At 32.3% G+C, this 18547-nt stretch overlaps 1 protein-coding gene across 1 annotated transcript; it reads right to left on the bottom strand.

Moving 5' to 3' along the window:
- Positions 1-11339: 11339 nt before the first annotated feature.
- LOC149895805 (uncharacterized) lies at positions 11340-12934 on the bottom strand (the record flags this gene model as incomplete). Its single annotated transcript, XM_090118460.1, has 2 exons — positions 11340-11935; positions 12020-12934. Coding segments are annotated over 2 exons (1209 nt in total), but the record flags the coding sequence as incomplete, so codon positions are not given.
- Positions 12935-18547: the final 5613 nt, after the last annotated feature.

The raw sequence follows: 18547 nt of genomic DNA on the forward strand, positions 1-18547 counted from the left end.
AGTTTTTATCACTCTGACAATAACACAGAGCATTAAATGTAAGAATAAATGGAAGTCTCTGATTTACATTAATCTGTCCGAAAAACCATCGTGTAATAATAAAAAGTCCGACCAAATGCTTTATTACATATAAGTGTATATAAATGCTTATAATAAATTAGATTTTGTATGTATGTATAAAATTTAATGGATTACGAAAAAGTCACCCAAAAATTGCTGTACTAATATTGATTAAATTTTCGGTAAAATATACATTTTTGGTGACTACTAAATTTCGTTGTTAAAAATAGAAATTCACTCTAGTTTCAAATCAATACAAAATGTCATTTTTTTATATAAGCCGCAAAATGTCATTTTTTTCACTATTTTTATCATATTCAGTGCAGTAGTTTTTGCGTGAAAGACATACAGTTAAAATATTGCCCATTTTTATATGCAGCAATAAATAAAATAATAAATACAAAAATCTTAGAGACTATCTAAATCTATCCGCCTGCAATCGTATGCAAACTCTATCTCTGTCTATCGTATGGAAATATGCTTTGCTAAAGCGAGATAGCATGGTTGTATGTAGTTTTTTTATAATAATTAAAAAAAAGCGTGTGTGCCGAGCACGCGTGTCAGAAGTGAAAATTCTTTGGCTAGATTCAATACAAAAAATCGTCACGGTATTGCCATGACGCGACTTTGAAGTTTTACTCTCGACGCGCCTAAAGAAGTTTCACGTCAAAAATACATTTGTATTTTATACTAAAATTGCATAATTATTGGAAAATATATTATTATTGTATTATCAAAACTTGAAATTGGCATAGAAAAACTCAAATAACTGATAATTTTATATTATGTATTAAAATTACCTTACATCGTTCTTTCTCACTCTAACACAGCATATTTTAAAATGAAAGAAAGAGATAGCAGAATTTAAAAATAAGTGCACAGCTTTCGCACTAAGGTACTTAATTTTTTTGGAAAGAGATTTGAAATTATCTTTATTGCTTTTAATTTTTTTTGTGATAAGGATTTTTTAGTTTTGTAAAATGCGTTTCATAAAATACTACCTTCTTTATATTATTATATAACTAAATTTCCGCTATAAAAAGAAAAACCCGCATAGTTCCCGTTCCTGTGGGATTTCCGGGATAAAAAGTAGCCTATGTCTTATTCTGGGTCTTCAGCTATCTACATACCAAATTTCATTGTAATCGGTTCAGTAGTATTTACATGAAATAGCAACAAACATCCATCCCCACAAAATTTCGCATTTATAATATTAGTAGGATAGAATATATAGCATTCAGGGATTATGTACATATCCAACTATGAAAGAATTTTTAAAATCGGTCCAGTAATTCCTGAGATTAGCGCGTACAAACATACTTTTAAGCTCTGTATTATAGATTTACTAATATTATAAAGCTGAAGAGTTTGTTTGGTTGAACGCGTTAATCTCAGGAACTACGGGTCCGGTATGAAAAATTATTTCACTGTTAGATAGTCCATTTATTGAGGAAGGCTATAGGCTATATATCATCACGCTAAGACCAATAGGCGCGGAGCAATGCGGGTAAAACCGCGGGGCAGAGCTAGTTAAATATATATTTTATGAAACGCATTTTATAAAGGAATGATAAGATTTGTGAAAAGAGTTAAGAATCTCAACGTTAGACGAAGACAAAACATATATAAGTATATTTATCCCATAGTAATGCCTTGTGTTTGATTTTACGCGAGTATTAAAAGGGAATTAACGCGATTATTAAAAATTATTAAAAATGGATTATTTTACGCGAGTATTAAAAATGGACTTTTAACGGATTTTAAACGCGATTTATTCATTATATTATTGCTTCAGTCTTTCTGTGACCATGCTCGTTATAATGTATTCGAAATGTCGCGTCAAATAATATAATGAAGAAATCGCGTTTAAAATCCGTTAAAAGTCCATTTTTAAATATTTCTATCCCAGTCTCGCGTTAACAAGTTCATAATTAATAACATACATTAAATATTGTTAATGTAATACAAACCCATATATTATTATACATAAAAAATATATAAAAACTTGGGATTTCAATCAATATGGGATATTGCATCCCATATAAGATGCTTAATTCGACAAATAAAATGACAAATATGTATATATTTTAATGTCGTTAAAAATTATGTTTACATAATGATATTATAAGAAAAGAGGTGTGGATAGGTTACTAACTTCAAACACGGCACACTAACGCACACACGATTAGACGTCACAGTGAGATGGCATGATTCAACTATCGTGAGCGAAAGAGAGACAACGTATAATGTGGCCAGTTAGCCACACCTTTTTACTTATAATATCATTGTATTTATATTTCTCAATTTTGTAAATATGTTCAGGGCCTTATGTTATTCTAACCAGTGTTTTGTCTCTTTCTCTCGCACTTGTTCGCTGTAAGGGTGAAAGAGACAAAAATAGCTTTGAAGTTAGTGAGGGGATATATCGATATATTATATCGACATTGTAATATAAATATGATTTTGCAACGAATACAATAAATACACATATCAATAATTTGTTTAAGCGCTTCATTTTTTTGTATGTTTGTTCGGTGTGGATATTGAATATATATTAATAATTATTATATGTGTAAGTCTGTCTGTCTGTAACGCTTTTACGGCTGAACCATAAAACCGATTTTGATGAAATTCGGAGTAAAAAATAGTTGTAGATCCAAGGTAAAATGCAGCTACTTTTTTTTCGCAAATATGGGATGAAAGTTTTAAATCAATTCCATATAAAATCGGACGTATGTATGTAGTTAGTACCTTCTTTATATTGATTTTTTTATAGTAAATACGTATATTCGCAATGTTTCGATGTTCCACGGGACAAACAAACAAAATATATAGTTAATTAATTTTGAGATTTTGTTCATAAATACAATCGTTAGTACAAAATATATTGATGCCTTACCATTGTTAGCTAAATAAACATGTTTTAAATATTATTGTGTTTTATTTTATTACCTTTTTCATTTATCCTATAAAAAGATGAATTGATTTTTTAGTCATCTGTTTATATGTAGTAGATCTTTGCTAAAAGTATGATTCGTAAATAAAAAAGTCGAAAGAAATTTATCCACATATAATTATTATGAAAAGGAATGATTTTTTTTTGTTTGTCGTAACATGTCAAAATCTATCGATTTTAAAATTTATTTCACTAAGAGCTATTACGCACTGTCGACCAGTCGCTGGCGACTCAGTCGCCGGCGACTGTGACTTACTATAGTTTAAATAGGGGCTTGCGCACTAAAGTCGTCAGTCGTCCAGGAGTAAGTCCAGTCGCCGGCGACTGAGTCGCCGGCGACTGGTCGACAGTGCGTAATAGCTCTTATAGAATGATATCTTTACGAAGTGAGATAAGCAAATTTTTTCACTAATGTCAACCTGGACGAAGCCGGGGCAATAAGCTATATTACATTAGCCTGACACATTATTATCAATTAACACAACTTGAAAAGTACAGCAGGTTTTAGCAAAATTCTAGTTGAAAACAAATATCACAGAGAAATATTAGCAGTTTTCACCAAACGCCATCTAGTGTCAAAGAAAGACAAGCTTAATGTACTATGAAACTTCTCCAGTCACCTATAATGAAATTTAGATTCACAATATTAGGAGTGAACACTAAATGTACCTAAAAACAGTCTATGTATGTTTTGTCAGTATACTTTGCAATCTATTCGCACACGAACATCCACAAAAAAATATAAATAAGTATTTCTTAAATCTTTTCTTGATGTAAAATGTACTCAAACTCAAACATTTATTTATGCAATTTGACTTCTAGAAGCACTTTTGAATCGTCAGAACCCTATTCACAACCTTATTCACAGGATAAATTATTAGCATTTACCACCGATTCTAAAAACTAATTAACTAACTATCTAGTACCATGGACCAATATACTCAAGCTAGTACCTACTCATATTTTTATCCTAAGAATAAAAAAGAATTTAAAGCAGAAAATTGCTTGGCGTGGAGAGTAGAGCCTACACATCATACTACATCAAGCGCTTCGCGTTATGAGACATGCAAAAGTCATAAAAATCGGTCAAGCCGTTTCCTGTCTGGATAGTAAGGCTGGTTGCAGAGCTTGACCGACCGTCAGTGCGTACCGTCGGTCCTGACGATAGGCATCAACAATTGTATGACTATGACACTAATGCGCATGACAATACGCGTGCGTATGGTCGGTCTAGCTATGAACGGTTTTATGAATTTCCATACATATGACAAGCGCGACTGACGTACGCACTGATGGTCGGTCAAGCTCTGCAACCGGCCTATGTAAAACTGTGACTGAATTTTATCTGTATTAAAAATATTTTATATTTATCGGTCAATTAGGGAAAGCTGGCATGTTCACAGTACTCACACTTATGCAATTTCACTTACAGTATGTTCAAAAATAAATGCGACTCTAGTTTCATTTTAGACTTGAATTGTAAAATGGGTGCGTTGTAGATATATATATTATATATATATATATATATATATATATATATATATATATATATATATATATATATATATATATATATATATATATATGCAAATATAATTACTTATGAAAGCTCTCATAATTTACCTGTAAAATTATAATTTAAAAGTAAATCAATTGATGAAGTTAATTATTTATTCTAATAATAATCAATTGGATAAAAGTATTAATAATCATTCAATTATCAAATAATAATTAAATTCCTGACTTTGGTCGAGTAAAGATATCTAAGAAATATTATATTTGTAGTAGGTACGTAATACCTACCAATACGCGCTAACAAATATGTGTTACATGTTTATTGTATAATTTTCACACTATTGGTTTTAAACTCAAACTCAAACATTTATACAATTAGACTTCTTCTAGAAGCACTTTTGAATCGTCATAACAGTTTAACAGTTTTAACATTTACCACCAATTCAGAAAGCAGTATCTATAGAGAAGAAGAAGAATCTATTTAATCATAATCGTAATCTTCTACTTCACTGTAACTTTCATCGCTCGAAGAACTCGATGTTTCGTTGTCGGAATTTCTTAATGTTATTATAAATGAGTCAGTGTAATTATTATCTACTTTTGGTTCTAATTGAATATATTTTTCCTCATGTTCTCGCGTCTTTCTCCAAACGTCACTAAACATATCCAGACTAATAGCATTTGCTTCCTTTCTAAATAATTCTTCCACAGTTTTCAAGTTAAAGTTCACATTTTGGGATGCTACTTTCCCTTTAATTATGCCCCATAGTAACTCTATTGGGTTGAGTTCTGGATGGTATGGTGGAAGGCGCAATACACTATGTCCATGATCTTTGAGGATTGCATCAAGTAGGTAAAAATTGTGTATAGTTTGGCTTATTTTTTTTAATAATGTGATAACTCTGATTATTAATTAGTAATTTGATTTTTGAAAAAAAAAATGCCGATTTTAGTCAAAATTTATATTTTTCTAACAAGATCCTTATCATCCAAATTTCCACCTTGGTGAAAAAAATTGACATTTCTAATGAAAATGAACAAAAAATTAAATGATTTTATTAAATACTGTAAAATAGTCTATAATTCTTCCATTTACTGTATCACAAAATTCTTCATAGATTTTTAGATATTCGTACTACACCAATTACATCACCCTGTATTTATAAACAATTGCAAAATATGACACATACATAGGCCGGGAGATACTGACACAAAATTTCGGGTCATTTGTAACAGAATGGCGGTTCTACAGAGGTCTTATTACGCAATGACTAAAAGAAAAATGATGGTCAGAACTCAGAACGCTGGTACCGGCGGACTAGTCGCGTGGGCGTTAGTCGAACTCGTCGGATAAATAGCGAAAGTCAAACAATTTGTAACACAAAAATTTTAGAATTCACCGATAGCCCATAAAAAAGATGTAGGCGGTAGTGTCATGCCTTACTTTTCCGGTGTAACTTACAGCCCCCCATACCGACGCGATGCGTTGATTAAAAAAAAAACAATTCAAACATTTGTACCAGGCTAACTTTTGCACAGGTAATCATCATCGTGCAGACATTTACGAAAATCACCATGCCATACTTTTTGGACGATTCCAAATGGCCACCATACCGCCGAAAATCTGCAATAAAAATTTTTTTCGCCAAACAATTTGTACCAGTATTGCATTTGGATTTTTGGAGAGTATTTGATAAAATGTGACCATTATTATATTTGCCATACTTCTAGTAGGGAGAAAAAGTGCTGCCATACTTGAAAATTAATTTATTCGTCACGTTTCAAAAATACGACTGTACAATACGTAAAATAATTTTTTACAGTATGGGATCATTATATTCTGTTTGTTTGTATACAATTCTACCTAGAAAAAAATATCGCAGATTGCAAACATGGGGCGGATGATTGTAAGACTTAAGCCAAGACGTAAAAAAAAATGAAAAGAATTGGCGATTTGTACCAGTACGGCATTTTTGGAAAGTATATGATGCAACGTGACCATTATTATATTTGCCATACTTTTAATAGAGGGAAAAATTAGTGCCATACTGCTACAAATTGTTCAAACTACGAATAAAATTTTACAATAAGAAAAAAATCTTATACACATTCGCCACCTCCCACAGGTATGGCATTATCACACTTCTATTTATAATCATTCAGGAGTTGTTGAAAAAAAAATTTAGGGTGGTACAAATCGTTTGGCGAGAAAAAAAAAATTCAAAAATTTGCAGATTTTCCGCGGTATGTCGACCATTTGGAATCGTCCGAAAAGTATGGCATGGCGATTTTAGTAAATGGCTGCACGACGATGGTTACCTGTGCAAAAGTGAGCCCGGTACACATGGTTGAATTGTTTTTTTTAAATCAACGCATTCACGTCGGTATGGCGGACTGTAAGTCACATCGTAACTGTATGGCATGACACTACCGCCTACATCTTTTTTAAGGGCTATCGGTAAATTCTAAAATTTTTGTGTTACAAATCGTTGGACTTTCGCTATTTATCCGACGAGTGTGACTAACGCCCACGCGACTAGTCCGCCGGTACCAGCGTTCTGACCATCATTTTTCTTTTTGTCATTGCGTACTAAGACCCCTCTAGACCGCCATCCTGTTACAAATGACCCGAAATTTTGTGTCAGTATCTCCCGGCCTAACATGTGCAATGTGTAAATGTGTTGACGTTCCAGCTCTTCTTAATATACCTATAGGAATAAGTATATTTTTAACAGTATTTTTTTGAGACTGAAATCGACTACAAACAGCTATTCCATACTTAGAAATACCCAGTTTATTGAAACAAGCAAAACTATACCTACATAATTAATATAAACAAAAAATATTTAGACCGAGTGTGTGGTATAACTATGTCATGTCGTAAGCAAAATGTAAGATTTCGTTTACAAACGCTCGCAGATAAAAAGTATGCTGATTGCTGAGTCTCAAAGGTCCGTCAGGAGCAGTCTGTCAGTCGCTGTCGACTCTTATATCAATAAGTGTGTTGTAGTATAAACATTAAACAAATCTAACTTAACCCATAATACACGGATTCCGAATAGGGTAACGGCACCAGTGGTCAGCCAGGCACCAGTGATCAGCCTATTGCGTTGTTTATTGGCCATAAACATCGCTGTAATCAAAATAACCAAATCACGCGCACTTAAATAGAAGCTCTGTTTCGTTATTGGTTCATGCATCACGCGATAGGAGCAGCAGGGGGTCAGGGGAGAGAAGTAAACACGTTCGTACAGGTGCTGTCCGCCGACAAGAGCAAAAGTGTCATGTCTGCAATATTTTTGTTTCACGTGGTGCTCTTTTGAAAGGTGAGAAATAACATATTTTAGTATGAAATGTGATTGTGTTTTATAGATAATAACTTTATAGATTACTTAGAGCATTTAATTTTATGAAATTTGATAAAGAATATTGTTTTTTTACTTAAAAATTTGAGGGGCTGACCATTGGATACTGATTTTTTATGAAAGATCCAATGGACAGCCCCTGGGGCTGATTACTGGGATTGTTCCTAATTGTTAGAAAACCCAGTGGTCAGCCGCATTTTAAAATATTTTTTCAAGCGGCTGACCACTGGGTCTCAATCTGTGGTCTCAATGATCCAGTATTCAGCCACGATGTTATTGAAATAATATTTTAAGTATAAATGCGAATGTTTGTGTTTAAATATATAAGTTATGTTAGTTAAGTTTTACCTGAAATAATGGTATTATGTGTATTCATATCCAAAAGTTATTATTGTTCCCTCTTTTTCTAGCTAAAAATGCCGCCAAGACAACAGTATCCTCCAGAGAAATCCTCCGAAAGAGATCCTCCTGTGGTTGATTATAATTATATATATTGTGGATTATAGATACATCAATAATATTATAAACTAATATCGCTAATTTTTTTAAAAAGAATTATTGCTGTTTTTATGATAAATACATATTATTTTACAAAAGAAATGCTACAAACATTATGTAGACCGCATGCAAGAGTATATTAGTAAAGACCCAAAAAGCTTCTGGACGCACATAAAATCACTTAGACAGAATAATAAAGGTTACCCCAATACTATGACCTATATGAATAGCAGCTACAACAACGCGACTGAAGTATGTTCTGCTTTTAGCCAGCACTTCGAAAGCGTTTTTAAAAACCCTGCTAACTCATATGAAAATTACCTCCTTCCATCGTCTTGCTTGAACAATGAATTGATTTCTCAAATTAAAATAGACGCAACTGAAATTAAACATATTTTAAAAAGTCTCAAAACAAATAAAGGCGCTGGTAGTGATGGAATACCCCCAGTGTTCTTAAAAAAATGTGCTGATTCTTTATGCTTTCCTTTGTCTATTATTTTTAATTTGTCTGTCAACCGGTATGGAGAGTTTCCTGCCAAGTGGAAAGAGGCACTTATAGTTCCAATACATAAGAGTGGACCAAGAAACCAGATTGTAAACTACAGGCCTATATCTATCCTGAATTCGTTAGGTAAAATTTTCGAGATCGTTATTCATAAACGCATCTCACCACTTGTCTATAAATTTATACCACCTCAGCAGCATGGCTTTATGAAAAAACGTTCCACTGTCACTAACTTATCCGTTTTAATTAATTATACTTTTGATGAAATGAACAATGGACGGCAAGTAGACGTAATCTACACGGACTTTGAAAAAGCTTTCGATCGTGTCGATCACATTATTCTTCAAAATAAACTTTACGCACTTGGTTTAAGAGGTGACCTACACAGATGGATTTGTTCTTACATAATAAACAGAACACAGGCGGTAGTTTTGGGTTCTGCTAGGAGTGACTTTGTGGGCATAGTATCTGGGGTACCCCAAGGATCTATTCTCGGGCCATTGCTGTACAATGCCTACTTATTTGACATATTTACCTGCATACAACACGTGCGCTACTTAATGTACGCTGATGACAAAAAAATTTACTACGGAATTGAATCCGTCGAACACTGCCGCCTAATTCAAAGTGACTTAGATAGACTGGCAGCATATTATATTAAGAATCGTATAAGTGTAAATGTTAATAAATGCCAAAAAATCACTTTTAGTAGGAAAAAATATCCATTAAACTTTGAATATAAAATAAACGATGTTTTGATAAAAGAAGTGAACTGTGTACGTGATCTAGGCGTATCGCTAGATTCAAAATTGATTATGTCGGAACATATTGACATCATTGTAAATAAAGCCTATAAACAACTTGGTTTCATAAAGCGATCATGTAAAGATTTTAACAGCATAAATTGTATAAAATCTCTATATTCGGCCTATATTCGAAGCATACTCGACTACGCGTCGAGTATTTGGTCTCCCAGCTACGCCGTATACATAGATAGAATAGAATCAATACAAAAAAGGTTTCTCAGGTTTTTAAGCTTTAAAAACTTTACTTATTTTGACAGCTATGACGAAGCTTGTGTCCGCTACGAAATAGAACCGCTAGAAATACGACGTAAACGAAGTGATCTAATGTTGCTTCACGCATTATGGAATAACCACATTGACTGCTCAGAATTGCTTGAATCGATGCAATTGAATGTACCCGGTTTTCGTACGCGCCAGACTAACTTATTTTACATCCCTAAAGTTAATACTAATTATGCACGAAACGGTGTGTTAAATCGCATTATGCGTGTATACAACGCAGAGTACACAAGTGCTGACATTTTCCTACTCTCTAAACAACGCTTTGCTAATGAAATATCTAAAATAAATGGTTTTTTAAACAAGCACTAGCACACACGCACACACCTACACGCACGCACACGTACACATACACACACACTCACACACACTCACACACACATACTCTCACACACACACACACTCAGTATGTTATGTTTTTTATTAATATTATTGTTACTAGTTTATAGTCTATTCTTGAAAATGATATTATGTTGTAATCCTTAACCACTCAAGTGCGGGACGCCATTTTGCAAAAATCGGGTTATGTGCGGAACCGGCTCCCGGTGCCGCCGCAAATGGGGTTTTTGGCGGTCCAATATTTTTTTAAAGTCGATTATCTCAGATTCCTTTATCAATAGCATATTTGCAAGTATATATCGTCACTGGAAAGCCAATACTACTGAAGCGCCAAAAGGCCTTTTTACAGTAGATCAATTCAAAGTTTTTTTTTCCACAAAACCAGACATAACTTTTTTTCTGATTTATGCATCGAAAAATGCTCAAGGAGAAAAAGTTTTGTGACATTATTACGCATCTAATAAAAATAAAACCTTCTGCATACTTATTTTAATTCAGGAAATAGCTGTCGCTTTAGTACTTTTACTTTATGAAGTTAGTAAACAGAAAGTACTTAATCTGTGAAATATATTTGGGGTGCGGTGTCAAAAAATACTAACAGCGCAGGTTTGTTAAATTGTACTAACGCAAATATTACTAACGTGCATTGCGGATTAATAATGTCTGAGGGTATTATTACTGAACGTTCTAATATGTCACTTATACCGTACGTTAAAACGATTTATATTATAGTAAGTTAGTACTATTGTGTCATAAAAAAAAACTAATGTATGAAAATATGATTTAAATTTAAATCTATTTTACTTATGGCGCAGTTGACATTAAGTAAATTAGACAAGTGGCAACAAAATAACTCAATCCTGTTTATTAGCAGTCGCGCGAGGTCTCATCCAGGTAGTTCTAGGTATATCTACGCTAAAAAAACCATAATAGGTTAATCACATAATATCGCAAAAAAATATAATGGTTTTAAAACAAAATGTACACAGTTTCGTAATAATCTTTATTGAAAAAAAAAAAACGTTATTTTAATCAGTCTTGTCTTAAACTTCTTATTAAATAATTATTACTTGATAAAAAAAAAACTTAAACAATGTCATTTAAAGTAAAATATAATAATCACAAATGTTAGCTTTATTTGGTATCATTTACGAAAAGATCAATCAATTAGGATGCATAATTAGATCCTTCATACCCGTATGAAGAATATGTATTTATGTAGTATTTTGAAATAATCATAGTTATAAAATTTTAGGTATAAAAAATATTATTTAACTTAATAATAATTAGAATTTTAATTTGTTGCCATTTTTTGTAATTAAACGTTGTCTTCGACATCCGTTTCTTGAAGGCTATCCTGGATATTCATGGCATTTGGAAAATTTGCATATTCTTGATGGTAGTTTTCAGGAATTATTTTTGTTGTACAAAGTTTCCATAAATCTTCGTATTTCTTTTTTGATATAGGTAGGCGACTCTTGTAAATATTTTTCGGTTGTAGATTTTTGTTTTTATTAATTATTTCAATGTTTTCCTTTGCTTCATCCGTCGCCATTGTATATTTAACTGTCATCTTCTGTGGTTCAGCTTTTTTAAATGTCGCTGTACGCACCTGTAATATTTTTAAAGTTAGAATATTTATATCAAAATAGTCTCCTAAGTGTAATTATGAAAAGACAACGATTGAGTTACCTACTTTCGATATTTTTCCCGTCAGATTTCCCTTAAAGTATTTATCTGCGACAATATCCCAGCCGCAAAAATCCTTAAATGTTAAGACATTCACATGATAGGGCTTAGGATTCTTTCGGGCTAAATTAAACACTGTCGGCCATTGAGATGGTGCCCAAACAATTGTGTTTGTAACACTTTTTTCTATAACAGAATGCATTGAGTCCACTGGCATATAAGTGTGTCCGGGCAAGAGATAATTCATTTGGATGCTAGTTATATTCTTGCATTTTTGTAGACAAATATGGATACAAGCAAGGACGATTTTGTTTTTATTTTGTCCGGGGCAGGCATCACTGTAAAACAGAAGATGTTTGATAGAGCCACGACCGTCCACCATCTTGATGCATTTTTCTAAGACAGTGCACACTTCGTTAGCTCCGCGTTTTCCTTCTGTTTCCGTCCAAGTGTAACAGTAGCCTTCTCTAGTTCCAGATTCGTAAAAAGTTAGATTATATACAGCCAATTTGCGACTGTAATACAGTAACATACTTTGGCCATACGGCTTATTCAGAACTTTCTGTAAATCAAAAGATACGCAAAGTATGTTTCCATTTTGAATTTTCTGATGCGCTTGAAATCTTTCATAAGTCTCCTCTTTGTCTTTCAGATGAGCCAATTTCTCTTCTTCTTTTTCTCCTTTTTCTTTTTCGAAACGCACACACTTAGCACATTTGTCTTCATATACTTTTCTTTTACCAGCTTCTTCTTCTTCCAAATTGTCGTCGAATCGCGAAATTACTGTTAATGAATGATTTATGGTCGGCTCTATGAACGTGTTTGACTGTATGAAATTACTTTTGAATGGGATTGGTGCCTGTTTAGAATGTATGTTATTGACGAAGGATGTTCCTTCCTGAGCATGATCTTCTATTGTTGTAGATTATCTTGATGTATGTATGTTTCTGCCTGTATCAAATCGCATGTTTGTGAGATTGATGCCTGTGTAAAATGTATGTTATGGACGAAGGATATTTCTTCCTGAGCATGTACTTGTATCGGTATTAGATTATCTTGATGTAAGTATGTTTCTGCCTGTATCAAATCGCCAGTTTGTGAGATTGATGCCTGTGTTGAATGTATGTCTTGAGCAAAAAATGTTTCTTTATGAGTGTGGTCTTCTAGTGGATTATTCGGATCGATGCATATTTCTGCCTGTGCTAAATCGCCTGTTTGTGAGAATAATGGCTGTGTAGAATGTATGTCTTGGGTGAAGGATCTTCCTTTCTGAGCGTGTTCTCCTGTTTCAAGAGGATAATCTTTATGATTGAATATTTCTGCCCGTTCTAAATCCCTTGTTTGTGAGTTCGTTATTTGAGTGGGATAGTTTTTTTGGACTAAGGATACCCCTTCTTGAAAAGTACAGTCTTCTATTTCTGATGAATTCGGATGTATAAATTGCGATAAATCCAATCCTTGTTGTGAAAAACCAGCTTCTTTCATCATACCTGTTTAAACGACAAGTATTATTAATAAGTGATTTACTGCCCCATTTTTTTTTTGTTTTTACTTTTCCATATTTAAGTATATTTTTTAATATTGTAGAAAAAAATATTATAATTATATTTCTTGTAAATAAGTATAATTATTAAATGTTGTTTATTCACACATTTATACACACGACATGACATTCACCCACATCGTCAGACAGGCAGAGTTATCTTAGCTAAAAGAATAGTATTGATAGCTTAGTGCTAGTTAAAATTTAAAGTTAAAATAAGTAACTGAAACTTCACCGTCTTTTGTTGGGAGTATCTCCAAAATTTTATATTCTTCAATACCAATGAATACCTACTTATTCTTAGATAGATAGGTAACGACAATTACGACAACGCAAACAAAGCCAGATAATAATATGCGAATAATAGATCAATAACCATACAGAAATAGTTTTGTAAAATGCAGGAATAATATTTACTTACCTAGTTTTAATTATACGAACAACTAACTCGGCCGCCGCGTAGGCGGAACAAGCAAAAATGCGTCACTCAGTCACCGCTGCTCGAAACCGACTAACAACGGTCAACTGAACCGCCGTCAAATCCCGCGCAATGTAGGTATTCTAAATACTTAAAAGATGTAACCAGAACTTATTTGAATTTCAAAAGACTAAGGTTAATCTTTATGATAAGTTTACGAACTTCTTAATACTAAACGATTAATGTAATTTTTTTTTTGTAAAATAATCCATACTAAAAGTACAATTCTCTTCAATTTCACTGATTGCAAATATTCTTACTAAAGACTCAAACAAATATTTAAGTAAAGCAAATATACTTACACTATTATCTATTAAAAAACTGTGTAAACAAAATATACTAACGCGCCACCACATCTGTTTCTACGTAAAGCAAATTTACTTAACCACCGTAACGATTTGTATTGTAAAGTGCTAAAGCGACATCAATGAATAAAATAGCGTATTTTGAGTTGCTGAACGAGCTCAGTGTGGCTAATGTCCGGTAATATAAATACTTAAACGACAAATTTTAAAATTCAAAGATAAATTGTATTATGTAAGCATTTCTCAAAAAAGCAAAGTTATGAAAAACGTCCGACATTTGAGGTGCTAAAACGCCACAAAAGTCCTCAGATCGCCATGAAACCTAGACCATTAGACGCGGAATAAAAAATCCAATCCATCGATATATATAACTCATTTTGGCCAAAGTGGCGCTTTAGTAGTTTTGGATTTTCACTGACGATATATATATTGATAGATAATGAAATATACTCTATGCCTTGTCAAAACATGGTAATATTTAAATAAAACAACTTGTAAGTCAAAGCAAATGTACCCTTGTAATTTTTGTTACATTTTGTCTGCTAATAAAAAATTAAAACAGCTGTTCAGTGAGATTTTAATATTTATTGATCCTTTGTTACACTCTTCTTACGAGAAAATAAAAACATCATACCCTCCCATACATTTTTTTTACACATTCCTTGTTTATTTTTTTGTACAAAAAACTACCTACTCAATGTGTCATGAAAAGTGGGCCACTTAAATCATGTGGTTATGTTGTTATCTTGATTTATAGCTAGCCTGTTCTTTCCTTAACATGTCATATAAGTTAGAAAGAGGAAGGTTATTAGACCGTTTTATAAAGCGAACGCAAAACCCACGACTGTTGATCGACCGGGAGCCGGTCGCAACGCACAAGCCCCTGAATGTGGATCGACCGGCTCCCGGTCGTCCCGCACTTGAGTGGTTATTGGCTATTTGTTCAGTTAATCAGCAAAATAGTGGTCTTGTTAAATGTAAAGCTGTTGGATTACCAAATAAATAAATAAATAAAAAAATAAATTTTAAACATACTATTACAATCTCTTTGTGTCTTCTTATTTTCTAGGAATTTCTTATTATGTATTTGTATTATGTACGATATATATTTTTTGTGCTAAGTGAATCGTTGCTATAAAAATGTGATTAATATAGTTGATTTTGATTATTTTGATCTCATAATTAGTTATACTTACTAAAGGCTGAACACTGGGTTCAACAAGGCTGTTTATTGGTTTTTAGAGGCTGTTCACTGGGACACTGGGCCATTTTTTGTTTAAAATTAATTATATATTTTACTAAGAGAATTATTGTTTTTGATAAACGCTGATTCGAAACTACAATAAACAATAAATCCATACATGTTGTACGTTTTTTTATTCGACGATTGTCGTAGAAATGGCAATTGTCAAAACTTCAAAAAGCTGTTATGAGGCTGACCACTGGTGCCGTTACCCTACTCAGTTTATTATGCCGAGACCAAATACATAAATACCAATAGATGGCGCTATATTAAAAATGTGACTTGAACTTTTCTGGAAAATAAAAACGTGAAATACCTACCTGTGTTAAATTCAAAATACAGCTAATAATAGTATGGTTTTTAAGTTTCGGAAGCGTTGCATTACTTATTTTATGTTAAATTAGTGTATTTGGGACAAATTCAAACATTATTATTTATTACCAACCACTAACCAGCAGTCCGCCAAAGCTTCGCCCGTAGTACATGTTTCTCGGAGCAATTAACAAGCCTGGAGAAGTAACAATTAATTGAACAATAAAGCACTAGTTTGGCCTTTTTGGCTTATGGCAAAATGTCATGCAAAAAAAGAGGATAGATATATGTCAGTTCGACAGTTTGAAATGACGTGTGCTCATTTCAATTTGTTTTAGTGACCAGTCTGGTCACTAACGTATGGTGATTTTAATTATTGTTTTTGAAGTGAAAAACGTGTTTTCTAGTTTCTTAAGTTATTTTCTAAAAAGATAATTTACTAAAGATTACATGGCTTGTGTTGTTCACGGCTGCAAAAGCCGTAGTACTGGGAAATCGGATGAATATTGGAATTTGTCTTTTCACAGGTTAGTGTTTTGATCAATTTTTTTGTTAATTGTATTATAAATAAGTAAATTTACGTTATTTTCATAATCATCTATGTTTTATCTAACCGTAATCATTGAAATGAAATCATAATCAGCTTAGTTTTTAGAAAAAATGCAAAATATAACTTCCATAGTGTTGTGCAATTATCGATACTTGAGTAGGTACGAAGTACTTCATTGATAATGACTGCTTTAAGTTAGGAGAAAAAAAAAGTATTTAAGTATGGATTTTATTGTTATTTGCAGGTTTCTGGCTTGAGAAAAATTAAAAGATGTTTGGGTTAAAGCTATAGCACAGGGAAAATTGAAAGCCTTCAAAACATTCTTGGCCTTGTTCAAATCATTTCGAATCAGACGAATCAGACGGGAAGAATAGTAAAGTGCTTTGCAGAAATGCTGTGCCACAAGTTTAAGGTGGCATCTATTTTAAATAATAAATATTGTAATTTGTTAATTAAGTATCGAAATAAAATGTTGTAAAAAAATTTTTTAAATTAATTTATTTGTTTTATTTGAAGCAATTTATTTTAAACTTTTACCAATTTTTTCCTGTGGGAATGAATTACTTTCCCGCGGTAAATTGTAGCCTATATGTTATTCTGATGTTTAATCTGTAATATGTATAATTATTGTAAAGTTCCATAAAAACTCATTCAGTAGTAGTTTTTTCGTGAAAGAATATCAAATGTCCATTCTTATATATATTTTTGCTTTTATAATATTAGTAGGATAGGATTATTGATTTGTAAAAAGATCAACCAGGTGGAAGTCAGATTCGCGCACGAAGGGTTCCGTATAATTCTATGAATGAATCTATGAAAACAGGAAAAAATACGCACCTTTTTACGAAACCATAAAAAACAACCTAAACCGAAATACCTAATAATATTTTTTTATAAATACCACTACCATACAATGCAAGGCAGTCAATACGCATCGTAAATGAATAATTCCAAATTAAACGAATCTTAAAATTTGGAATTACCTATCCATAATTCAAAATTAAAAGAATCTTAAATTATCTTCAAGCAATTTTATAACTTAATTTTTTTATTTATCGATATTTTAGTATTTGATAAAGTAAAGGCAAGCACTACCTTTTTAGAACAAAAAGTGGCTACATGAGGATTTGAATGCCAAGCAGATAACAGTGTGTTGTCTCTTTCTATCGCATTAATTAGGGTATTGAATAAAAGAGAGCCACTATATAAGAAACGTTCAATTAATTGTTACTTCTCCAGGCTTGTTAATTGCTCCGAGACATGTTTACGTTTTCTCTCCATAGGTTATCTAACGTTCAGGAATCATCCTCGTTCTTTAAAGAATATCATAAAGAATTTTTAACAAAATCGGTTCAGCCGTTCTCGAGTTTTGAGCTTAGCAACACATTTGGCGATTTATTTTAATTATATAGATAGGAATAGGAACAAATAAAACCACAAAATACACAAAAATATTTTATTACGCGTCTAAACACCCACGTCTACAATTGCAAAACTATATTTTCTATACATCAATATCTAAAACATCGAGATGGCACTTAACTATTTATTCACAGGAAAAATTATAACTCATTTTCACATTGACGGACTCATTATTAAAGTTTTTTACTCATTTTTATATGTGGATTCATGGAAAAACATGGAAAACAATAAATACATAGTAACTGTAAGGTAAAAAATTGCTTCCTGGGCTTGCTAAGTCACTGATAGCCTAAACACTTTTTGACGTATTTTTTTATATTATAAACGTCAATGTAACTATATCAGATAAATAAACACATTCTGAATTTGTGAAACTAGGATTTATGAGTTATTTTTACGTGTAAAGTTGTTCTTCATTCTTAAAAGTTTTGTTTTAAATAAGAGATGGCGCTATTATAAAACAAGTGTACTGTCACATTGAAAAGCCCGCCCTTTTTAACCGACATCATGTAAAATAATATCTTTATTATTTTTAAGTAAGGAACAAATGGAGTTACCAAATTAATAAAATTTTGAACCACTCAAAAAACTTAATTTAAAAAAAATACTTATGATGTATTAAATGATAATTATATAATACTGTTGTGGTAAAAAAATACAAAATAGTTGCCATAAAATGTCA

This window comes from Colias eurytheme, chromosome 30 (genome assembly GCF_061535395.1).
Source record: "Colias eurytheme isolate Ceu_HAF_F1 chromosome 30, ilColEury1 Martin Lab GWU primary, whole genome shotgun sequence".
Lineage (NCBI taxonomy): Eukaryota > Metazoa > Arthropoda > Insecta > Lepidoptera > Pieridae > Colias > Colias eurytheme.